The sequence below is a fragment of the Ornithodoros turicata genome, unplaced genomic scaffold (genome assembly GCF_037126465.1).
Source record: "Ornithodoros turicata isolate Travis unplaced genomic scaffold, ASM3712646v1 ctg00001263.1, whole genome shotgun sequence".
Lineage (NCBI taxonomy): Eukaryota > Metazoa > Arthropoda > Arachnida > Ixodida > Argasidae > Ornithodoros > Ornithodoros turicata.
This window is the reverse complement of record NW_026999527.1, coordinates 62,809-88,767: the sequence shown is the minus strand read 5'-3', so window position 1 is coordinate 88,767 and position 25,959 is coordinate 62,809. Positions and strand designations below refer to the sequence as shown.

Genomic DNA, 25,959 nt, shown 5'->3' with positions numbered 1-25,959 from the left:
CTTTCCTCCTTCCTTCAATGGCGGTAAGCAAGCATGTAAACATGATCGGTACAAACTTTAAAGCTTCTAGTACGCTTCTAGTAATGACAAAGTAGCTTCGAGAGTCACTTAGAAGTAGCCTTTACTGTTCACTTCGAGGCAAAAGCAACGTGGGTATCTGTCAATGGAGATGGCATGGGAATCTTCACTGTTCACTGACTGACATGACGCGCGTAAATCTAAATCTGTGCTGCGCTGTGTGTTGTGTCGTCCTTTGTTTGTTTCCCGGCACTGTTATTTAAAATCGCTTTTAAAGTGTGAATCTACATACTCCCTGTTATTGTTATTGATGTGATCTTTTGTTCAGCGCTTACATACTGCTCTAGGATCATCTGGGACGAACAACAATCGGGGATAAGCACCCGGAACAAAACAACCCCAGTGAACAGGACACAGACACCCATGCACAAGCAAGTGTGAAAAACGAGGCTTCATCTTCAGGAGTTCTACAGTGAGTTCTATCTAGCCGTGTGACATCGGCCTGCGGATATAATTAAATGTTGCAACGGGTGTTCTAATTTTTGAAAGCGAGTACTCAAAACTACAATGAAGCCTGAATACATGTACCCTTGAAAGGAAAGCTATCAGGACTGGTTTTCTTTGTGCGACTATAAACAAAAAGAACTGCATCAAGATTAAGGTGCACATGCTAACATGTCCTCTGGTCTCTGCATAAAAACATCCGTATAACTGACAGAAAAGATTCTCTAAAAAGAACTGTCCCCATAGAGCAAGGCATGTGGTATTGGTATCTCGGCAACATCACCGTCATGAAAGACTTTGACTACTCTTGCGTAGGTGTTTGCCAGGCTGTCTTCCCCAATAGCCACCGGTCTCAGTATTCTTGTATTCCTCATTAGTGCTACACAATCCAAGGTCCCTCTCCAAGCACACACGGTCGCAAGCTCATGAAAATATTTTTTCTAAAACTGCATTACGAGCTAAACTCTAGACGGAAGACATGACACGTGACCGTGGAATCAGCGGACGAGGTGGATAGCATCCGGTGGAATTTAACGGAATCTTTTCTGTTTCCGTTACTGCCTCTGTTTCAGTTTCCGTTACAAGTAGGGATGGGCCAACAGAATCCCTGAATCCTAGGCAGGGGTTCGGGAATGCGAATTCCAATTGCAATAAATGGCGAGTAGAATCTTTTGAATCCACCGACCGCGTTTGTTTTTTGTCTTCTTTTTCTTTTTTTTTTGCACGTCATGATTGTGCCGAAATCCTGATTGGCTGATGGCTGGTTTTCTCTTTCGTCTCTTTATGTTGCTTCAGACTGAAACAGTTTTAGAAAGAACTCTCGGAACTAACTAGGAAAGTTACTTTACAAGTTGTAAATTAACGTGGCTTGGCTTTTCGATTGCTTCCAGATTTACGGAAAGAATGCGGACTTGGGAGTTGATCTAGTTATTTCCCGTAGTAAACGAAAAACGTGTTACATAAATTATATTTCGGAACGAGTATACGGATATATTTTTTCCCTGAAAACGGAACTATTATTCAGTTAGTTTTTCATTCAACAAGAATATCAAATTCTGCTTTGAAACATTCTACAGGGTGTTTATATTTAGCCTTTACAGAATCTTCGTTACAAGATTATGAGAGCAATATAGATGGCGTCTTTGCAGCTGAGTTCTACGGCTAGGCAGACATACGGTCGAAGAAAGTGTGCAACTACCAGACGCCTAATTACCAAAAATTACAAATTCTGAAACACGGTGCGTTAAAATGTCCATCACCCAAATTTTGATACGCAAATGAGTCAAAACCGCCGCGTTCGGGACGCGGGTAGTAAAAAAGAGGATAACAAAGGTTTGTGCAGTTTACGGTTCATCCGGTAACATTGGGGGTATCCTGGAAGAATTTGTGTATTTTACTGTATCTCGGGGTTGCCTTTCAACGAGCATCGTGCTTCTTACTTAACAAGAAACAATCTTTACAGGAGATTTAGACAAGAACCCCTCGATGGTGCTTCTTCTGTCTTGACTGGGAACCCATGCAGATACGGCTGACCCTTTGACACGCAGTGAGTTGTCACTTTAATTCATACACTGTTGAGCATTTTTGCTTTGGTTTGAGCTTACAGAAACCGTTTCTGTATTTGTCCCGCTTCTGGTCCCACTTTTCTCATTTTCCTAATTTACATGGGTCGAGGACAACAAACGATTTACTCCTCATGAAGGAAGAGGCAAGACATACTCATGTCTTTGAGTCTTCACGTTCCATCCCCTCGGATTCACAACTCCAAGAAGTGCAGCTCCCACTAGAGATGAGTGGTCAGCTCGTGAGAGTGAAGTCGGAACCACCTGATGTTGCATGCCTGCCAGAAGAGAGACAGATACAGCAACAGCGTCACAACGAGTCTCCATCAGCAGCTGATGCTTGTGGTAAAATCTTTCTAAACAATATACTTAAGGTGTGAATGTTTTATGGACGATCTTTGGCAGAACACGCTAATATGGTGTTTCGTACTCATGCGTGTACTGTTATCAATTACATTTCTTCGCCTAACAACTTCGAATTTCAAAATATCCAGTCTTAAAGTGATGAGGACGATATGTGTATGAATACGGGCACTCACCCTTGACCCTTGAGCCAGCTGAGCTGTGGACTAGGCTAATAGGCTTGGGTAAGATGGTGGAGAGAACGTGGCTATCCATTACATGTAGCAGGATTTAAAGTGGCGCCAATGTGAGTGGAAGCCAGGAGACAGCGCTTCGAATTCGAATCTTTACGACTGCCTCAGCACTTTTGTAGCGCAACCAGACTGCACACACGCTCATTTGACACGGTGGGCATAAGTAGGATAAGTAAGAGCCTTTATATGGAATTTCAGTTGAAGAAAAAAATCCGAAAGCCCCAGCACCTACTCTGTAACAAGCGACGAACCGTCACTGAGGAGCGCACGCACAACATCGCGCCGAAATGCTTGTGTCCTCTCGACAAACAAATGTTTAGTGGACCATGTCCAGAAAAGAAAGGTAGGGAAAGTGTGCACACACACACAAAAAAAGGATAGGCAGAGAGAGATAAAGCCGGCCAGGATACACGACCAAAAAAATTTGCCAGCTGCCAAACCAGACGACATCGCCCCTCTAAGTTGGCAACACTGAACACGGGCCATATACAGACAGACAACCTACGTCCGCTGTAGCGAGATACTCATTTACACTTCTTGCCCTGGCTAGCCCCAAGCGCAATGAGCGCACTGTTTTCCGCGGCAGACATAGAGCTATTGGCTGTCCACCAATTAGGGACGGTGGATTTTAAAAGATTTATTTCTAAGGCGTTTATTCTTCAAGGTTTATTTTTCGGAGCCTGCTTGAACAGTGTGGCTTTTCTTATGATTCGCATTTATGGGTGTATTTTGCAAGTTTGATCTTTAACAGATTTATTTTCGAATGTTTTGTTCTTACACGATGTACATATTTCAACATCGTCCCATTGGATGTGGCGCAGAGAGCCTGCAAGAAAAAAAAAATCGCATGTAAGCTGTGGCTAATAGTACTCTAGGATTACGGTACATCCTGCATGTCCTTCTGTGAAGTGTTGTGGAACAGGTGGCAATGACCAGAAGCCTTGGTATGATCAATATGTTTTGCATTTCGTGCAGCAAAAGATAAGGAAAACAGTCACAACTGCCATTTACGGTATTGTTGCTGTGGATGAAACCGATTTGTTCATTTTCTTTTTGCGCTTTCAGTGCTACAGCTGAAAAAAGTTAATTTATAGTGTCGGGCCTATAATGGCATTTTCCGTGCCTAAATCGGGATTTTTACCTTAACACCAGCTTTCTCACCCCATATAGTCACTGTGTATTTCTAGTTTTGTCGACTGACAGTTTTGAATGCAGTGTGCACGGATAGGTTAAAACAGAGTGCGATTAGTTTCAAAAAGGGGATGGTGATAAACCGTCGCATGAGATTTGCAACATGGCTTACTTCTTCCGTTTTTTGTTTTGCCGCAGGAGTTACGGCTCGGATGTGTCGCATTAAAGAAGAACCTCGAGAGGAATCTTCGAATGAACAACCAATCATAGAAGTGAAGACAGAGCCTTATAATGTTGCCGTCTTGAAGGAAGAGGACCAGATAGGACACAACTCCGATTCAACATCTGAAGGTAAATACAAAATGTTCGAGGGAATTTATATACCCAGGCTCTCATACGGGCAGTCTTCAATAACCATTGAAACCCACAGCCATTCAACGTGTGTGTAGTGCCACCCACTGTAACCAGTCAACGATTGAGAGTCAGTTAGATGCGATGCTCTTTGGAAAGTTAATGTGTTGGTGGCGCTGCGCATGATCCCAATGGCCATTGGCTACAATGGTGATTGAAGACTGCCTATATGACAGGAATATTAGTCAACACCAAACTGCATGGCATCATACAGACAAAAAACAGGGATGCAACAGAAACTCCTTCAGTTTTCTGCTCGTCACGCACCGGCTGTGCACATTGATGTTTATGCTTATTATTATTATGTTGATTAATTATTATGATTACGATCTTTGAGATAACGGTACCTCCAATATTAAAGGAGGACGCGGCTTTCAACTTGAAAAAAATGTCAAGAAATCCATTTTTGGAAAACTTTATTTCTGGTCTCTATAATCCATGTTCTGTGTGATCTCAAAGTATTTTGGCTCAAAGTGATCTCTAAATGCCCCCCCAATTTTTTTTTCTGAGGCATGTAGCGCGATACGCGTCGAAATTATCAAAAAAATGTCAATTTTCCGATATACGTAGCTCCCGAACTAGAGCACTGGGCACCACCATCTTGGCACTGTTGGAAAGAGAATCTTTTCGTCTTCAAAATTCCCGCTTCAGCTGACTCCTCCAATGAATAGCCTAGCCACAAGTTGCAAAAGTTTGAGGGCACCCAGCGCGGAAGCTATTGGCTGCCTGCACTTTCGCGCCCTGTGATTGGTCCGCTCCGCGGTTGCCCTTGGTTACGAGCTCTTTCACTGCCTGGACGACGGATTCCTCCGTGCGCCCGCCGGCTGGAAAGTTTTGGTATCTGCATTTCTCTGTACGATTAGCAAATTACTTGTTCGATTATGGACAAATGATCTTCGGAGTCGAAGTTTCACACAAGGCACCGCTTCGGGGCTTGTAAGCGGAAATCCCCGCCGTTGGCGAAGAAGACCGCCATAGCTTTGCCGGAATCCGAAAGTGATTCCTTTGTTGTTGCGCAGCAAGATACCAGCGTCGCGGATGCTTCACCTGCAACTCATGCAAGTGATGAAAGTGCTGTGATGCCATCTACTAGCACAGGTCGAACTGGTCGCACAGTTCAAGCACACCTGGAGCCTACTTTTGTGTCACAAGAGGATGCACGTGAGTTTTCTGCGACAGAGCAAAAACTGAAACTGATCGGCGAAAGTGAATTACCCGAAGGCACCTCAGGTACGGAAGAGTTCTTGATGTGCCAACTGTCAGCATTGAATGAGTTAGTAAAGGAAATGCTGTGCCAGGAGTGTTTGGAACCCGGAGTGACACTGGTGACAGGCACACGACACAGGTTAGCGGTGAAGCTTGCTGTAACCTGCAGGAATTGTGGTAGCATCGCTGAACAGTCGTCATCTGCGAGGACCGAGAGCAGAAGGACCTTTGAGGTGAACATGAGGGCTATGCAGGCGATAAAAAGCATTGGCAAGGGGTCGACTGCATTGACGGACTTCTGGTCCATTATGAATGTATCGCACCGTGGACTTCACCACAAGACATTCCAAAAGCATTTGAAGGGGACCTTTCAAGGAGCTGCTTCTGAAGCTGCGAAGAACGTGTTTTCAGATGCTGTAGGTGCGGTGCGTGAAATGTACAAGAAAATGGACCCGGGATTCAACAAAAGTATCACAGTTGTTTATGACAGAACATGGATGACACGCGGGCACATGTTACACATTGGCGTAGGCACAATAATTGAATTCTACTCGGGTCTCGTCATTGATTCAGTTGTTCTGTCCAACTACTGCCATGGCTGCACACTGGCACCAAAGGAGTATGATGACGAATACATCATATGGAAAGAACAGCACAGCTGCCAGAAGAACACTGACGTGAATTCAGGACGAATGGAAGTTGAGGCAGCATTGGTGATGTTCAGACGTTCCCTGTCTAAGAACGACCTACACTACACCAACATAGTGTGCGATGGTGATAGCCGCATGTACCTTGCCCTATGTGAGGATCAGACCTACGGCTTTATCCCCTTGACAAAAGAGGACTGTATCAATCACGTACAGAAAAGAATGGGATCTGCGCTACGTTAAATTGTAGCTAAGAGCAAAAAGGAGCAACCCCTTGAAGGAAGAGGCGGCCTGACACAGGACCTGATCAAGAAGTTCACAACCTACTACGGGATGGCCCTAAGGAACAATTCTGAAGTACAGGATATGAAGAGGGCAGTGATGGCTACATTTTATCATGTGACATCTACTGATGAAGAATCTCATCATGAACTCTGTCCGCCAGGACCTCTGAGCTGGTGCAGGCACAGGGCAGCAGATGCTGAAGGAGAGTCGCAGCCACGTCACAAGTACAAGCTGCCGAGGCATGTTGCTGCTGCTCTCCTGCCTGTCTACCAGCGCCTCTCAGGCCCTCAGCTCCTTGAGGAGCCTCAAGAGGTCGGAAGAGCGGTGGCAGCGCGAAATTGAAACTTCGGAAAGGTCAGTGGAATCCTTTTATTACCTATTCGCCTTGGCAAGAAGAGAGACACTGTTGACATGGGAAGAAAGAGGACCGTGAACAAAGTTGACAACTCCATCCAGTGCGACTTCTGTCTGCGATGGCTATACGTAGACGAAACCAACTACAGCAACTTTGAGGAGGCTCAAAAATCGCAGGAAGTGTTAAAGTGCAAAATATGTGAAAGGTTCGAAAGTATCGAACAGGATATTAGTAACCGGGAGGCAACGTACATGAAACTTGAGGAGCTCGTAAGCGCCTTAGAGGACAAAGTGAAGACACTCGGAGATGAAAACAAAGCCCAACGGGACGTCATCCGGGAACTTACCAAAAAGTTAAACACAGTAGAGCAAGAAAATATCGAACTCCGAAAAACGCCGCAAACAACGCAAGTCAACGCAGACACAATTGAGTCAACAACCACAAACGAAGCCCAACCCGTCATGCAACGTAATGGCGACCAAGTACAAGAAAATGGAGAAGGAAGCCCCTACGCAAGGGCAGCAAAAGTAGGGCAGGAAGCCGCAAGGCTAAATCCCACCCCCTCAGGCTCGGGACACCCCAGCAATGCCTCAAATGGGGTCAGCCCTAACAAAGCGACCCCCTGCGACAACCCCCGACAAGTTAGACAACCAAGGTGAGTTAGATTGATAGGAGACTCAAACATAAATAGATTGAAGAGACCGCTTCTCGGAGAGCTGGCAGGTGATAGAAGAGTAACCGTGTACGGAAAGCCGGGAGCGAAAACTGACGAAATTCTGAACGAAATGACCAAAGTGCCATATGGAGAGGATGAAGAAGCTCTAACTATCATCATGGCGGGGCTTAACGACATACTAAACGGCATGGATCCCGAGCAAATAACGTCGCTTTTGACAGTTAAGGTGGCCCAATGGCTCGAAGAACACCCCAAACACACAGTGTGCATATGCTCTAACCCCTTCACGAAGGAACGAGGCCAGGAAGTCCAGAAAAATATAAAATAAGTAAAGAAAAGTATGCAAGTGGCATGCCACAAAACTCCTAGGATGGTATTCCTCAACAGCTACTACATTCTCAGTGATCTGGAATCATCAGGAATGGTAGATATCCATTTCTCGCCAGAGGGAAGCGCAATGGTTGCTCAGCTTCTCGCACAGAAGATAAGCGATTTTTTAGAGGGAGAGAAGCACACAAGACGAAGATATTATGTACGCAACAGGCGTCACGAGAACTACCCGCACCACCCCGCCGGCAGAATGCACACACAGGAACACCCAAGAGAGTACTCACGGGATTACCCACGGGAGCACCATTGCGAGTACCCGTGGGAATACTTGCGGGAACGCCCACAGGGATACCCACGGGGGTACCCATCGCATCCGGAGACGAGACCGCAGAGGTGGAGGCCGAGCAGCTGGAATACCCAGCAGACCCACCCCCACTGATGGTACTAACTTCTGGATTGCCGGTCCAGGGCTCTACCAATTGAGCTAAGCTAACACGCCTTCTCAGCGACTTCCAGGGTGCGTCATCTGAAGGGACAAACCAGCCACTCTCTCTCACTCATCCTTCTTTCACTCTTACATTTTTGCTCACTCACACACACATTTATACGACAGGATCGACGCAGGCGGCAACTGATGAACATGAAAGAACTGATGTTCTGAGCCTGGAACAACATAGAAGGGACAAATACATGCAAAGCCTCAATTTGCCTAAGAAATTAACGATGAAAGATGAAAGTCACTGAAAAGGCTAGCCAGCTGTAGGACTTGAACCCACATCTTCTGGATTGCCGGTCCAGGGCTCTACCAATTGAGCTAAGCTAACACGCCTTCTCAGCGACTTCCGGGGTGCGTCATCTGAAGGGACAAACCAGCCACTCTCTCTCACTCATCCTCTTTTCACTCTTGCATTTTTGCTCACTCACACACACATTTATACGACAGGATCGACGCAGGCGGCAACTGATGAACATGAAAGAACTGATGTTCTGAGCCTGGAACAACATAGAAGGGACAAATACATGCAAAGCCTCAATTTGCCTAAGAAATTAACAATCAAAGATGAAAGTCACTGAAAAGGCTAGCCAGCTGTAGGACTTGAACCCACATCTTCTGGATTGCCGGTCCAGGGCTCTACCAATTGAGCTAAGCTAACACGCCTTCTCAGCGACTTCCGGGGTGCGTCATCTGAAGGGACAAACCAGCCACTCTCTCTCACTCATCCTCTTTTCACTCTTACATTTTTGCTCACTCACACACACATTTATACGACAGGATCGACGCAGGCGGCAACTGATGAACATGAAAGAACTGATGTTCTGAGCCTGGAACAACATAGAAGGGACAAATACATGCAAAGCCTCAATTTGCCTAAGAAATTAACAATCAAAGATGAAAGTCACTGAAAAGGCTAGCCAGCTGTAGGACTTGAACCCACATCTTCTGGATTGCCGGTCCAGGGCTCTACCAATTGAGCTAAGCTAACACGCCTTCTCAGCGACTTCCGGGGTGCGTCATCTGAAGGGACAAACCAGCCACTCTCTCTCACTCATCCTCTTTTCACTCTTACATTTTTGCTCACTCACACACACATTTATACGACAGGATCGACGCAGGCGGCAACTGATGAACATGAAAGAACTGATGTTCTGAGCCTGGAACAACATAGAAGGGACAAATACATGCAAAGCCTCAATTTGCCTAAGAAATTAACAATCAAAGATGAAAGTCACTGAAAAGGCTAGCCAGCTGTAGGACTTGAACCCACATCTTCTGGATTGCCGGTCCAGGGCTCTACCAATTGAGCTAAGCTAACACGCCTTCTCAGCGACTTCCGGGGTGCGTCATCTGAAGGGACAAACCAGCCACTCTCTCTCACTCATCCTCTTTTCACTCTTACATTTTTGCTCACTCACACACACATTTATACGACAGGATCGACGCAGGCGGCAACTGATGAACATGAAAGAACTGATGTTCTGAGCCTGGAACAACATAGAAGGGACAAATACATGCAAAGCCTCAATTTGCCTAAGAAATTAACAATCAAAGATGAAAGTCACTGAAAAGGCTAGCCAGCTGTAGGACTTGAACCCACATCTTCTGGATTGCCGGTCCAGGGCTCTACCAATTGAGCTAAGCTAACACGCCTTCTCAGCGACTTCCAGGGTGCGTCATCTGAAGGGACAAACCAGCCACTCTCTCTCACTCATCCTCTTTTCACTCTTACATTTTTGCTCACTCACACACACATTTATACGACAGGATCGACGCAGGCGGCAACTGATGAACATGAAAGAACTGATGTTCTGAGCCTGGAACAACATAGAAGGGACAAATACATGCAAAGCCTCAATTTGCCTAAGAAATTAACAATCAAAGATGAAAGTCACTGAAAAGGCTAGCCAGCTGTAGGACTTGAACCCACATCTTCTGGATTGCCGGTCCAGGGCTCTACCAATTGAGCTAAGCTAACACGCCTTCTCAGCGACTTCCGGGGTGCGTCATCTGAAGGGACAAACCAGCCACTCTCTCTCACTCATCCTCTTTTCACTCTTACATTTTTGCTCACTCACACACACATTTATACGACAGGATCGACGCAGGCGGCAACTGATGAACATGAAAGAACTGATGTTCTGAGCCTGGAACAACATAGAAGGGACAAATACATGCAAAGCCTCAATTTGCCTAAGAAATTAACAATCAAAGATGAAAGTCACTGAAAAGGCTAGCCAGCTGTAGGACTTGAACCCACATCTTCTGGATTGCCGGTCCAGGGCTCTACCAATTGAGCTAAGCTAACATGCCTTCTCAGCGACTTCCAGGGTGCGTCATCTGAAGGGACAAACCAGCCACTCTCTCTCACTCATCCTCTTTTCACTCTTACATTTTTGCTCACTCACACACACATTTATACGACAGGATCGACGCAGGCGGCAACTGATGAACATGAAAGAACTGATGTTCTGAGCCTGGAACAACATAGAAGGGACAAATACATGCAAAGCCTCAATTTGCCTAAGAAATTAACAATCAAAGATGAAAGTCACTGAAAAGGCTAGCCAGCTGTAGGACTTGAACCCACATCTTCTGGATTGCCGGTCCAGGGCTCTACCAATTGAGCTAAGCTAACACGCCTTCTCAGCGACTTCCAGGGTGCGTCATCTGAAGGGACAAACCAGCCACTCTCTCTCACTCATCCTCTTTTCACTCTTACATTTTTGCTCACTCACACACACATTTATACGACAGGATCGACGCAGGCGGCAACTGATGAACATGAAAGAACTGATGTTCTGAGCCTGGAACAACATAGAAGGGACAAATACATGCAAAGCCTCAATTTGCCTAAGAAATTAACAATCAAAGATGAAAGTCACTGAAAAGGCTAGCCAGCTGTAGGACTTGAACCCACATCTTCTGGATTGCCGGTCCAGGGCTCTACCAATTGAGCTAAGCTAACATGCCTTCTCAGCGACTTCCAGGGTGCGTCATCTGAAGGGACAAACCAGCCACTCTCTCTCACTCATCCTCTTTTCACTCTTACATTTTTGCTCACTCACACACACATTTATACGACAGGATCGACGCAGGCGGCAACTGATGAACATGAAAGAACTGATGTTCTGAGCCTGGAACAACATAGAAGGGACAAATACATGCAAAGCCTCAATTTGCCTAAGAAATTAACAATCAAAGATGAAAGTCACTGAAAAGGCTAGCCAGCTGTAGGACTTGAACCCACATCTTCTGGATTGCCGGTCCAGGGCTCTACCAATTGAGCTAAGCTAACACGCCTTCTCAGCGACTTCCAGGGTGCGTCATCTGAAGGGACAAACCAGCCACTCTCTCTCACTCATCCTCTTTTCACTCTTACATTTTTGCTCACTCACACACACATTTATACGACAGGATCGACGCAGGCGGCAACTGATGAACATGAAAGAACTGATGTTCTGAGCCTGGAACAACATAGAAGGGACAAATACATGCAAAGCCTCAATTTGCCTAAGAAATTAACAATCAAAGATGAAAGTCACTGAAAAGGCTAGCCAGCTGTAGGACTTGAACCCACATCTTCTGGATTGCCGGTCCAGGGCTCTACCAATTGAGCTAAGCTAACACGCCTTCTCAGCGACTTCCAGGGTGCGTCATCTGAAGGGACAAACCAGCCACTCTCTCTCACTCATCCTCTTTTCACTCTTACATTTTTGCTCACTCACACACACATTTATACGACAGGATCGACGCAGGCGGCAACTGATGAACATGAAAGAACTGATGTTCTGAGCCTGGAACAACATAGAAGGGACAAATACATGCAAAGCCTCAATTTGCCTAAGAAATTAACAATCAAAGATGAAAGTCACTGAAAAGGCTAGCCAGCTGTAGGACTTGAACCCACATCTTCTGGATTGCCGGTCCAGGGCTCTACCAATTGAGCTAAGCTAACACGCCTTCTCAGCGACTTCCAGGGTGCGTCATCTGAAGGGACAAACCAGCCACTCTCTCTCACTCATCCTCTTTTCACTCTTACATTTTTGCTCACTCACACACACATTTATACGACAGGATCGACGCAGGCGGCAACTGATGAACATGAAAGAACTGATGTTCTGAGCCTGGAACAACATAGAAGGGACAAATACATGCAAAGCCTCAATTTGCCTAAGAAATTAACAATCAAAGATGAAAGTCACTGAAAAGGCTAGCCAGCTGTAGGACTTGAACCCACATCTTCTGGATTGCCGGTCCAGGGCTCTACCAATTGAGCTAAGCTAACACGCCTTCTCAGCGACTTCCAGGGTGCGTCATCTGAAGGGACAAACCAGCCACTCTCTCTCACTCATCCTCTTTTCACTCTTACATTTTTGCTCACTCACACACACATTTATACGACAGGATCGACGCAGGCGGCAACTGATGAACATGAAAGAACTGATGTTCTGAGCCTGGAACAACATAGAAGGGACAAATACATGCAAAGCCTCAATTTGCCTAAGAAATTAACAATCAAAGATGAAAGTCACTGAAAAGGCTAGCCAGCTGTAGGACTTGAACCCACATCTTCTGGATTGCCGGTCCAGGGCTCTACCAATTGAGCTAAGCTAACACGCCTTCTCAGCGACTTCCAGGGTGCGTCATCTGAAGGGACAAACCAGCCACTCTCTCTCACTCATCCTCTTTTCACTCTTACATTTTTGCTCACTCACACACACATTTATACGACAGGATCGACGCAGGCGGCAACTGATGAACATGAAAGAACTGATGTTCTGAGCCTGGAACAACATAGAAGGGACAAATACATGCAAAGCCTCAATTTGCCTAAGAAATTAACAATCAAAGATGAAAGTCACTGAAAAGGCTAGCCAGCTGTAGGACTTGAACCCACATCTTCTGGATTGCCGGTCCAGGGCTCTACCAATTGAGCTAAGCTAACACGCCTTCTCAGCGACTTCCAGGGTGCGTCATCTGAAGGGACAAACCAGCCACTCTCTCTCACTCATCCTCTTTTCACTCTTACATTTTTGCTCACTCACACACACATTTATACGACAGGATCGACGCAGGCGGCAACTGATGAACATGAAAGAACTGATGTTCTGAGCCTGGAACAACATAGAAGGGACAAATACATGCAAAGCCTCAATTTGCCTAAGAAATTAACAATCAAAGATGAAAGTCACTGAAAAGGCTAGCCAGCTGTAGGACTTGAACCCACATCTTCTGGATTGCCGGTCCAGGGCTCTACCAATTGAGCTAAGCTAACACGCCTTCTCAGCGACTTCCAGGGTGCGTCATCTGAAGGGACAAACCAGCCACTCTCTCTCACTCATCCTCTTTTCACTCTTACATTTTTGCTCACTCACACACACATTTATACGACAGGATCGACGCAGGCGGCAACTGATGAACATGAAAGAACTGATGTTCTGAGCCTGGAACAACATAGAAGGGACAAATACATGCAAAGCCTCAATTTGCCTAAGAAATTAACAATCAAAGATGAAAGTCACTGAAAAGGCTAGCCAGCTGTAGGACTTGAACCCACATCTTCTGGATTGCCGGTCCAGGGCTCTACCAATTGAGCTAAGCTAACACGCCTTCTCAGCGACTTCCAGGGTGCGTCATCTGAAGGGACAAACCAGCCACTCTCTCTCACTCATCCTCTTTTCACTCTTACATTTTTGCTCACTCACACACACATTTATACGACAAGATCGACGCAGGCGGCAACTGATGAACATGAAAGAACTGATGTTCTGAGCCTGGAACAACATAGAAGGGACAAATACATGCAAAGCCTCAATTTGCCTAAGAAATTAACAATCAAAGATGAAAGTCACTGAAAAGGCTAGCCAGCTGTAGGACTTGAACCCACATCTTCTGGATTGCCGGTCCAGGGCTCTACCAATTGAGCTAAGCTAACACGCCTTCTCAGCGACTTCCAGGGTGCGTCATCTGAAGGGACAAACCAGCCACTCTCTCTCACTCATCCTCTTTTCACTCTTACATTTTTGCTCACTCACACACACATTTATACGACAGGATCGACGCAGGCGGCAACTGATGAACATGAAAGAACTGATGTTCTGAGCCTGGAACAACATAGAAGGGACAAATACATGCAAAGCCTCAATTTGCCTAAGAAATTAACAATCAAAGATGAAAGTCACTGAAAAGGCTAGCCAGCTGTAGGACTTGAACCCACATCTTCTGGATTGCCGGTCCAGGGCTCTACCAATTGAGCTAAGCTAACACGCCTTCTCAGCGACTTCCAGGGTGCGTCATCTGAAGGGACAAACCAGCCACTCTCTCTCACTCATCCTCTTTTCACTCTTACATTTTTGCTCACTCACACACACATTTATACGACAGGATCGACGCAGGCGGCAACTGATGAACATGAAAGAACTGATGTTCTGAGCCTGGAACAACATAGAAGGGACAAATACATGCAAAGCCTCAATTTGCCTAAGAAATTAACAATCAAAGATGAAAGTCACTGAAAAGGCTAGCCAGCTGTAGGACTTGAACCCACATCTTCTGGATTGCCGGTCCAGGGCTCTACCAATTGAGCTAAGCTAACACGCCTTCTCAGCGACTTCCAGGGTGCGTCATCTGAAGGGACAAACCAGCCACTCTCTCTCACTCATCCTCTTTTCACTCTTACATTTTTGCTCACTCACACACACATTTATACGACAAGATCGACGCAGGCGGCAACTGATGAACATGAAAGAACTGATGTTCTGAGCCTGGAACAACATAGAAGGGACAAATACATGCAAAGCCTCAATTTGCCTAAGAAATTAACAATCAAAGATGAAAGTCACTGAAAAGGCTAGCCAGCTGTAGGACTTGAACCCACATCTTCTGGATTGCCGGTCCAGGGCTCTACCAATTGAGCTAAGCTAACACGCCTTCTCAGCGACTTCCAGGGTGCGTCATCTGAAGGGACAAACCAGCCACTCTCTCTCACTCATCCTCTTTTCACTCTTACATTTTTGCTCACTCACACACACATTTATACGACAGGATCGACGCAGGCGGCAACTGATGAACATGAAAGAACTGATGTTCTGAGCCTGGAACAACATAGAAGGGACAAATACATGCAAAGCCTCAATTTGCCTAAGAAATTAACAATCAAAGATGAAAGTCACTGAAAAGGCTAGCCAGCTGTAGGACTTGAACCCACATCTTCTGGATTGCCGGTCCAGGGCTCTACCAATTGAGCTAAGCTAACACGCCTTCTCAGCGACTTCCAGGGTGCGTCATCTGAAGGGACAAACCAGCCACTCTCTCTCACTCATCCTCTTTTCACTCTTACATTTTTGCTCACTCACACACACATTTATACGACAAGATCGACGCAGGCGGCAACTGATGAACATGAAAGAACTGATGTTCTGAGCCTGGAACAACATAGAAGGGACAAATACATGCAAAGCCTCAATTTGCCTAAGAAATTAACAATCAAAGATGAAAGTCACTGAAAAGGCTAGCCAGCTGTAGGACTTGAACCCACATCTTCTGGATTGCCGGTCCAGGGCTCTACCAATTGAGCTAAGCTAACACGCCTTCTCAGCGACTTCCAGGGTGCGTCATCTGAAGGGACAAACCAGCCACTCTCTCTCACTCATCCTCTTTTCACTCTTACATTTTTGCTCACTCACACACACATTTATACGACAGGATCGACGCAGGCGGCAACTGATGAACATGAAAGAACTGATGTTCTGAGCCTGGAACAACATAGAAGGGACAAATACATGCCAAGCTAACACGCCTTCTCAGTGACTTCCAGGTTCCAATTCCTGAAACAGGTTGCAAACTAAACATTGCAAATTACCGTCCGATATCCCGTCTGAGCACATGTAGTAAGGTATTAGAACATACGGTATATAAGCATATTTCCAAATATCTGGAAAGTAAGAATTTCCTCTCTGCCACTCAGCATGGCTTTCACCATGGGCTTATGTCCATTGCCCCTTGCGCCGTAACGCTCTATGCCAGAACGGATGCTTGTTACCAAGAATATTGAGCTCAACCTACAAAGAATCTTAAGCCGCAGGGCTTAAAACATATCCTTGCCGCGTTCTTTTCATTGCCCCTCCCCCCTTTTCACATTATTCTGTTTTTTTACTGACTGTGCGGGAAAATACTGTCTGACTGTGCTTTCCAATCAACATTGACCTGTCATGTTCATTGACCTCAACCCCAAAATGCAGGGTATACTGCTGGACTGTCTTCGTACTTTTGTGTCCATTGGCGCACCGTCCCCACTTTATGCCAGAACTCAAGTTTGTTACCGATAATAATGGGCACAGCAACAAAGTGCTTTGTCTTAGTCCTTTTGTGGACGTCGGGAAAAATTAAGGAAAAACTTGATACGGAAAACACACAAAAAACAAAAAAGGAAACTGATGTTCGGGCATATGAAGCTATCTTTAAAAAAAGAAAAAAAAATGAAAAATGCTAAAAAAATAAAAAAAACAAATGACAGCACTTCTACAAATTTTGTGTTACAAACAGGTTGATCTTACAATCCAACCACCTGTTTTTAACAGAAATAACATAAGAGAATTGTCGGCTTTTCTTGGACTACTCTGTGTGTTACAAAGTAAGTTGGTTAGTCAATAAAAATGAGATGTTGTTTTGCCACCTGCATTTGTATTCTATTTATACCGCACCTAAATCGAGTCCCTCGTATTTCGATACGAGTAATTTCTGCTTAGCGGTGTTAGAGTTAACGACGTAACACAAAGGGGTCAAAAGATCCAAGCCTGACGAACCCTCAGACGAGTCAAGAGATCGAACCGGGTCAAGAGATCCAACGGGTCAAGAGATGCTCCGAATTGAGAGATCCATCGGTGGATCTCTTGACACGATGGATCTCTTGATGTGGAATCGTAGAATACTAGAACCGACCTCCTCTGTTGTACACCATGCTGACCCCGGAATATGGGCCACAGGGATTTTCTTCTTCCTCTGTGGTCTCCTTTGTCCCACAGATTAGTCGCGTCATACTGCCCACGCTTGTCTGCGAGTTTAGCTTACCTGCCCGAAAATTTTCAAAATGTTCCTAAAAGCGAGTCCTGCGGCTTATCTGCGGAGCGACTTATACACGTGAAATGACGGTAGATTGCACATAAATTTGAATAAGAAAATTGCATGCATTCATTTCGGTATGCCGAGTGGAGCACCAAGTGCCTTTTGCATAATGTAAAAACCCCGAGACTAGGGAACACGAAGGGACAGACACAACACGAAGTCTCAAACACAGTGTTTGAAACTTCGTGTTGTGTCTGTCCCTTCGTGTTCCCTAGTCTCGGGGTTTTTACATTATGCATCATCTTCACCAGCTCGCTTGCTTCCTAGCCATTTTTTCAAGTACCTTTTGCTTAGTTTTAACGTATCTTTGATCCGTGGGGAGATACCGGATGATGGGAAGATAGCCAAGGTTGTTCCAATTCCTAAAACAGGTTGCAAACTAAACATCGCAAATTACCACCTGATATCCCTCCCGAGCACATGTAGTGAGGTATTAGAACATATCATATATATAAGCGTATTTCCAATTATCTGGCAAGTAAGAATTTCTCCTCTACCAGTCAACATGGCTTTCGCCACAGTCTATAAGCACAGCGATACAGCTTGTGAACACAACTCGTGATCTTGCTAAAGTGCAGGACTGACTGCTTTAAATACTCGTTCTCGCCTCGAACCGTCGAAGAATGGAATTCTCTGTCACATGCTCGGGTCTCACACCACGGTGTCACGGCATTTGTGAAAGGCCTAAACGTGTCTTTTTTGTTTGTTTGTTTCTGTTTCCATCTAACAAAAGATGGCGGTGGCCCCAGAAAAAAAGCTACAACACAGTAGCTTGAGGGCATCCGGAGGCCGCACTGACACTAGGCAGCAATGTGCAGAAATACAGTACACAGTACACAAGTATGCAGTACACAGTAAAGATAAATAATGCGCAAGAATCAAACACACATTAGCCTATACTACATATTCTCATAAACATGAACTTTATGTAGTAAGTACAAATATGGCACAAGAGAATAGTGAAAAGAAAAATTATAAAATAAAAGCACTCAGTGCAGCTCAGTAAGTAAAAAAAAAAAGCATGTAAAATTTACGGCAGTACCCATACACTTTCTGTAGTATGTAGAAACAGAAGAACAGTGAAAAGAAAAAAAATGATAAAACAGAAGTACTCAATACAGGTCACTGAGTAAAAGAATCGCACAAAATTTGCTACAACTTTTTGAATTAAATTTAATCAATTAATTCATTTAAAATACTATGACGTAACTGTTTATGCTTGCATGTTTTCAACCCAACTACATGATGCAATATAGTATGTGCCTCGTAAATTATTTTGGACTTTCTCTGCCCCTCCTACTTGAACCCTCTTAGGGATTGTAGTAGCATTTCACAAGTAAAAATAAAATTTAGTGCTCCGTATGTGGGATATAAGCAACCATTAAGGTTTTATTTTCTCGAACATTGGGGGCACCAAAAAAACATGAAAAAGTGTTGCTCGTCCTCGTGGCCTGTGGATGACGTTGCTGCATTTTCTTTGCCTGGTATTGGAAGAGTCGAAGTGGAAGAGTCCATCTATCTTTTTGATAGGCACAACGAATGAGAACAACTCGGGTGGCATGGTAAGAGCTTAAAGTGCGACTCCACAACAAAATTTACCACGATTGTGACACAGCAGTAACCCTTGCGGTGTCAGGAACATACATACGAAATATCGCATTCCCAAAGTGCGCAGATTTTATTCAAACGAATTATTACGAAGTGAGCGCTTCGCCTCTGTGAAGCAAGAGGGCGCTGAAAGCAACACTGCTGACGTCATCCTGCATGGAAGAATGCAAGCTTCATAGCAGACGACAATGCCGGGTGTCGCCACAGTATGTTCCTCCGGGCGAACCGCTGTGTGCTTTGCATGTTGGTTTGGTTTGGTATTATCATTTACGAATTAATTACCCTCACAAAATGAATGCGAATGTTGTATTCGGTATCCAGTGAGCGGTTCATGTTCGGTACGATGCTCACCTATTTTTTTTTCCTTCCGAAGAATCCCTTTAAGGACAGAACACATTTTGGTCTGTTAGCATTCTCATAGGAGCCCGAGATTATTCGTGCTTGTAGTGGAGGTAGTGTCTCTCTGCATGAGTCCCTGACTGCTGATGATCGAACGTCCCTGCCTCATTCTCGAAGTTGGACCCCTTAATCGCTCTGGACGAGCATCACTTGTCTTCAGAAAAACAGCTTTCGTTTGATTGCTTTAAAAAATTGTGACTCATCCACGCGACGTTCTGGTTCTGCAAGGGTGTAGGGGGCAGCACTATATGTATTGGAGTGAGCTTCATGTCGCAGTTTGAAGCGAAAAACGTGAGGTGACAGCGCAAGTTTTTAAACAGTTTTTAAAGCTCTAATGCATCGCGTTTGTCACAAAAACAAAGTTACCACGAGATTTGTGAGCGGGCGTTGACACCAGCGATATGTGTCCGGGCAGCAGAGACGAAAGCGGTGACGTCTGAGCTCTTTGAGCAAAGAGGACGATGACAGTGTGGCTGGTTTAGCAAGCAGCGATCACTCGCGTTCTGTCTACAAAAATGACCCGCCGTCTGCTCCTCGTGGGTCCCCATTCATTCTCAGGGGCATTCAGGAAGCATTTCGATATTTTGGGTATTGATGAATTTACCAAATACTTTGAGCTTCCTACATTTGTGTATTCTCTGTCACCTTTCTGCAGAATGTAACATCTTCGCCATCTCTTTACATAGAACAGAAATTTATGCGCCAGCCTCTATGGAATGCCACGTACTGCGAAGAAAAAAAAATATCAATTCAGTGAACAAAATTAGGTATTCTTCAAAACGTTCGAGGGGTTAACTTTTTAATCGGGATTTCCTCTACAAGCGACAGGGCTGGCTGAGTGGGCCATCCTTGTTGCAAGCCATACTTAAAGTCGAACAGATCCTGAAATACGCATGTGCGTAAAAATAAGCATCCTCGAATTTTGATATGCAAATGAGCCGAAGTCACAGTGAGTGTGGTGAAAAAGAGAGCTTACGTTCCGCGTGCACACCAGTAACGAAATATGAACTTTTTTTTTTTCAGTCTACTCTAAAGGGCTGAGCTAGTACATCTTTAGCCAGTTTTGGCTGGAATGGCTCAACTGTGTCAAATTAGCATAATGGCTCGGAAGCCCTTCCTGCACGTTCACAGTCACAAGACGGTGGAGATAAGCCGTACATATTTAAGCATAGTTATATGACACTGATACAAAAATTAACAAAAATGCTCATACGGGAAAGGAAAAACAACACGCTGTGACTGTCTCAGATTAAGCTCAGGTGGTTCAGTCCGAAAGTCCTACTCTTCATTTCTTGGCAAATGCTGGAGCATGGTGCGAGCTGCGTTGAGCTTGTGGCCTCAATCGCGCACAATGGGGATTATTTGTGGAGATGGAATGCAAACGGCATGACAGGGCTTTGTGAATGTGGCACCACCTATTTTTTCAAAAGTCCGGAGTCAGAAATGCTTCTCGTAATGTCCGATTTGTGAAATTTCAGATGCAAGCGACAGCACTGATACGCCCCATATTAAGGACAAGCCCAGACGCACTTGTGAACAAGAATACTCAGGTTACCCTTCTTCATATGCACAGTTCAAGATCAGCACAACAACGGTTGAACTGCAGCTCGACAGCACTGCACTAGTCGCTACGAACGATCGACACGCTGAGCAACATAGGGACCAAAGCAAGCCGTGTGCACTTGCATCCATGTCGAAAGCCTGCCTCGAATGCCACATGTTTTCACACTGTCACAACGAGTCTGAAAAGTGTTCCACTACTCATCCATCGGATGTTCAGATGGGAGGGATGGGTTCTGGGTGCAACACCTGTCCCTCTGCATTCTCGTGGTCTGCAGGAGACGAGAACCACATGGCTTCAGAGTTCAGCATCAGCTGGAACCTACAGCAGCACAAGAGGACATATTCATCCAAGAAGCCATACAAGTGTGATGTCTGCCCTGCGGAGTTCACCCGGAATGCTCACCTGGAGCAGCACAAGCGGACACACACAGGCGATAAGCCATACAAGTGCGATGTCTGCCCTGCTGAGTTCAGCCAGCGCGGGAACCTACGGCGTCACCAGTGCACACACACGGGCGAGAAGCCATACATGTGCAATGTCTGCCATGCAGAGTTCAGCCTGATTGGGCACCTACAGCAGCACAAGCGCAGACACACGGGTGAGAAGCCATACGAGTGCGATGTCTGCCCTGCAGTATTCAGCCACAGCGGGAGCCTACAGCAGCACAAGCGGACGCACACTGGCGAGAAGCCATACAAGTGCGATGTTTGCCACACAGAGTTCAGCCAGAGCGGGAACCTACAGAAGCACATGCGGACGCACACGGGCGAGAAGCCATACAAGTGCGATGTCTGCCAGGCAGAGTTCAGCCAGAGCGGTAACCTACAGCAGCACATGCTGACGCACACAGGCGAGAAGCCATACAAGTGCGATGTCTGCCACGCAGAGTTCAGCCGCAGCGGGAGCCTACAGCAGCACAAGCGGACACACACGGGCGTGAAGCCATACAAGTGCGATATCTGCCCTGTGGAGTGCAGCAGGGGCGCGGACCTACAGAAGCACATGCGGACACACACAGGCGAGAAGCCATACAAGTGCGATGTCTGCCACGCAGAGTTCAGCCTGAGAGGGACCCTACAGCAGCACAAGCGGACACACACGGGTAAGAAGCCATACAAGTGCAATGTCTGCCACGGAGAGTTCAGCCTGAGAGGGAACCTACAGCAGCACAAGCGGACACACATGGGTGAGAAGCCATACAAGTGCGATGTCTGCCAGGCAGAGTTCAGCCAGAGCGGTAACCTACAGCAGCACATGCTGACGCACACAGGCGAGAAGCCATACAAGTGCGATGTCTGCCACGGAGAGTTCAGCCTGAGAGGGAACCTACAGAAGCACATGCGGACGCACACGGGCGAGAAGCCATACAAGTGCGATGTCTGCCAGGCAGAGTTCAGCCAGAGCGGTAACCTACAGCAGCACATGCTGACGCACACAGGCGAGAAGCCATACAAGTGCGATGTCTGCCACGCAGAGTTCAGCCGCAGCGGGAGCCTACAGCAGCACAAGCGGACACACACGGGCGTGAAGCCATACAAGTGCGATATCTGCCCTGTGGAGTGCAGCAGGGGCGCGGACCTACAGAAGCACATGCGGACACACACAGGCGAGAAGCCATACAAGTGCGATGTCTGCCACGCAGAGTTCAGCCTGAGAGGGACCCTACAGCAGCACAAGCGGACACACACGGGTAAGAAGCCATACAAGTGCAATGTCTGCCACGGAGAGTTCAGCCTGAGAGGGAACCTACAGCAGCACAAGCGGACACACACGGGTGAGAAGCCATACAAGTGCGGTCTTTGTCCTGCAATGTACAGACAGCGCGGAGCCTTGTCACGTCACAAGCGGACACACACGGGTGAGGAGCCATAAAATTGCAACCTCTGTCGTGCAGTGTTCATCCACAGCACAAACTTGTGGTGCGATACGAGTGCGGTCTCTGTCCTTCAGAATATCACAAGCAGGCACCCTGGAATGAGAAGCCATAAAAAAACATTCTCTGTTCCGCAGACCTGAGGCACAACACAAACCTGCAGTGTAACAAGAAGACCTACATGGGTGTGAAGCCAAACAAATGCAATTTCTCTATTACAGAGTTCATGTGGAGCAGGAACAGACAGAGTTAGAGAAGAAGCTGCTATAGCTAGTTCAGTCAGAGCACAAAACCTGTGGCTTAACATGTAGCCAAGACACACTTGTGATGGCAACCATGCAAGTGCGCAGGGACCAAGTACACTTGAAAAAGTGCCAGTGCAGTGCTGTTGCATGTCCTGAACCCAGAGACCTGAAGAAGCACATGCTAATGCAGAGAGAGGTGAAGGTTGTACGGATGCAATCTGTCTCCCACCGTATTTTACTTGCGTTCGACATTCTGAGACTCGCACGCATGAACAGACCGAGGGTAAAAAGAGTTGGGTTGGGTGGTGACACATGTGAAACTTAAAAAAAAAAAGAAAAGAAAACAGAAGAGTGCAGAGAAACAGGCAGACAATGAAGGGATACCCATACAGTGGCCCTCATCTGCTAACCAAGGTTTACTTCCATGAACAACATGCATTGCATTGTTTCCTGTTTGCCTCTTTATTCCTTTTTTTCTCCTTGTTCCTGTTTATTTTTATGATGAATGCTTCTTTTATGCCTTATATCTTCAACTGCTAATATGAACAAATAAATCAACCCAAAGAAATGAAAGAGAAATATTTCTACAAGACAACTTGTAAGAGGAATCCTGAAAATCCCGTTTTGTTTGACGAGCATCTATGTTGTACAATGCATTACAGTTTGTAACAATTTGTGAGTGACATCTCAGAAGAAATCGCGGAGAGACAATCGTTTGTGGTATGAGAGATTAAAAACTGTGACCTCAGTCTCGACAACATTTTTTGTGCCGAGACGGTTGACTGGACACTGGAACTACTAGAACTACAGTTAGGACAACTACTGCGCTACAAACTTGATTTTACTGGATTCTTCTCTAATTGAGAGTGATAATAGGGTATTAGGGTAGGGTTATAGGATAAATAGGGTCGAGAAATTCCCACACTAAAAATGATGGAATTAGGCAGGCATCTGTTTAGGCCTTTGTTGCCTTTGTGCCATTAAACCCATAATCTCTCTCTCTCTCTGTTTATGTACTGGCAATTTCCCCGACAGTGTGCGAGTAGCCAAGGTTATTGTAATTTACAAAAGCGGTGACAGAAACTACCCTTCTAATTACTGTCCCATCTCAGTGTCACCGGTTCTTTTCCAAGGGGTTTGAACCAGTAATTTGTAAATGACTCGCCGATTATTTTAAAAAATATGACCTTCTCACTGAAAGGCAGTTCTGTTTTTGACAACATAGATCAACTGAGCTTGCTCTCCTTGTACAAAAAAAGGTCATTGTTAAAAACATTGAAAATTGGCTGCTGACCTTGGACGTGTTCATTAATTTCAGCAATGCCTTTGATTCTACATCGCACAGTTCTGGAAATCTTGTTCGGGGAGGAACTACCCTGAAAAATTTGGTTTAACCCGAAAACGAAGAGCCCTGAGCACACAGTATGCACATGTACAGCTTTGAGCTATTCAAGGAATAGTGTGAAGATTACTAAAAACTGCACAGCAGAGTTCAGACATCACTGACTCGAGAAAAATAAGCGTAGCCTAATTATATGACAACAAAACAGAAATAACAAAAATATTCGTACAAGAAAAGAAACGAAACATAATGATGTGACTGTCCCAAATTGAGTAAGAGCAGTCCGTCTGAAAGTCCTACACTTTACCTCTCGGAAAATACTGGAGGGTTGTGCGCGCTGCTTTGAGCTTGTGGCCTAGGTCGTGCACAATGGGGATTATTTGTGGAGTTGGAACGCGGACAGTGTAACAAGGCATTGCGAATGTGGTGCCACCTAGTTTTCAAAGATCAAGAATCAGAGATGCGCCTGGACTGGTATGCCCTCATAATGTCCGATTTATGAAATTACAGGTGCAGGAGAAAGTACTGACACGCTCCATATTAAGGACAAGCCCAGAGGCACTTGTGAACAAGAATACTCAGGTTGCACTTCTTCAAATGCACAGTTCAAGATCAGCACAACAATAGTAGAACTGCAGCCCGACAGCCAGCACTGCACTATTCACTATGAATGACCGACCCGGTGAGCGACATCGAGAGCAGAGCAAGCCGTGTGCACTTGCATCCATGTCGAAAGCCAGCCTCGAATGCCACATGTTTTCACACTGTCACAATGAGTCCGAAAAGTGTTCCACTACTCCTCCAACGGATGTTCAGATGGGAGAGAAGGGTTCTGGGTGCAACATCTATCCCTGTGCATTCTCATGGTCTGGAAGTGACCACAACCATGTGGCGAAGCATACGGACAAGAGGAAACACAACAGTGATGTCTGCCCTGCAGAGTTCAGCCTGAGCGGGAACATACAGCAGCACAAGCGGACAGATTCATGCAAGAAGCCATACAAGTGTGATGAGTGCCCTGCAGAGTTCAGCCGGAGTGCTCATCTGCAGCAGCACAAGCGGACACACACAGGTGAGAAGCCATACAAGTGCGATGTCTGCCATGCAGAGTTCAGCCTGAGAGGGAACCTACAGCAGCACAAGCGGACACACACGGGTGAGAAGCCATACAAGTGCGATGTCTGCCACGGAGAATTCAGCCTGAGAGGGAACCTACAGGAGCACATGCGGACACACACGGGCGAGAAGCCATACAAGTGCGATCTCTGTCCTCCAGTGTTCAGACAGTGCGGAACCTTGTCACGTCACAAGCGGACACACACGGGTGAGCAGCCATAAACTTCCAACCTCTGTCCTGCGGTGTGCATCCATAACTCAAACTTGCAGCGTGATACAAGTGTGGTCTCTGTCCTACGGAATATCACAAGGAGGCACCCTGAGGTGAGAAGCCACAGAGCCGTTTATTAGGAGAGGTTGGCCATTGGGAGGAGCCTGTCCCAAAGCGTGCCATTTGACGTACGTCACACGATGGGCGGCGCCAAGGCCAGTGGCACCATTTTGGATCAGAGCTATCGCCTTGAAATCT

At 46.0% G+C, this 25,959-nt stretch overlaps 2 protein-coding genes across 4 annotated transcripts; both read left to right on the top strand.

Annotated features, from left to right (window-relative positions):
- On the top strand, positions 1-23,780 carry LOC135376740 (zinc finger protein 271-like). 3 transcript variants are annotated; one of them, XM_064609229.1, is made up of 6 exons: positions 1-23; positions 366-490; positions 1,985-2,070; positions 2,193-2,429; positions 4,010-4,162; positions 20,829-23,780. In XM_064609229.1, exons 4-6 carry the CDS (start codon positions 2,219-2,221, stop codon positions 22,784-22,786), a joined length of 2,322 nt encoding a protein of 773 aa, XP_064465299.1. In that variant the 5' UTR covers positions 1-23; positions 366-490; positions 1,985-2,070; positions 2,193-2,218; the 3' UTR covers positions 22,787-23,780. The 3 variants fall into 3 exon arrangements, with proteins under 3 accessions (XP_064465299.1, XP_064465297.1, XP_064465298.1); XM_064609227.1 differs by having other exon boundaries at positions 23-48; XM_064609228.1 differs by lacking the exon at positions 1-23 and adding an exon at positions 52-149.
- A 1,260-nt stretch (positions 23,781-25,040) lies between these two features.
- LOC135376743 (zinc finger protein 235-like) lies at positions 25,041-25,712 on the top strand. The gene has a single exon (XM_064609231.1). It carries the CDS (start codon positions 25,041-25,043, stop codon positions 25,710-25,712), a length of 672 nt encoding a protein of 223 aa, XP_064465301.1.
- The last annotated feature ends 247 nt before the right edge of the window (positions 25,713-25,959 follow it).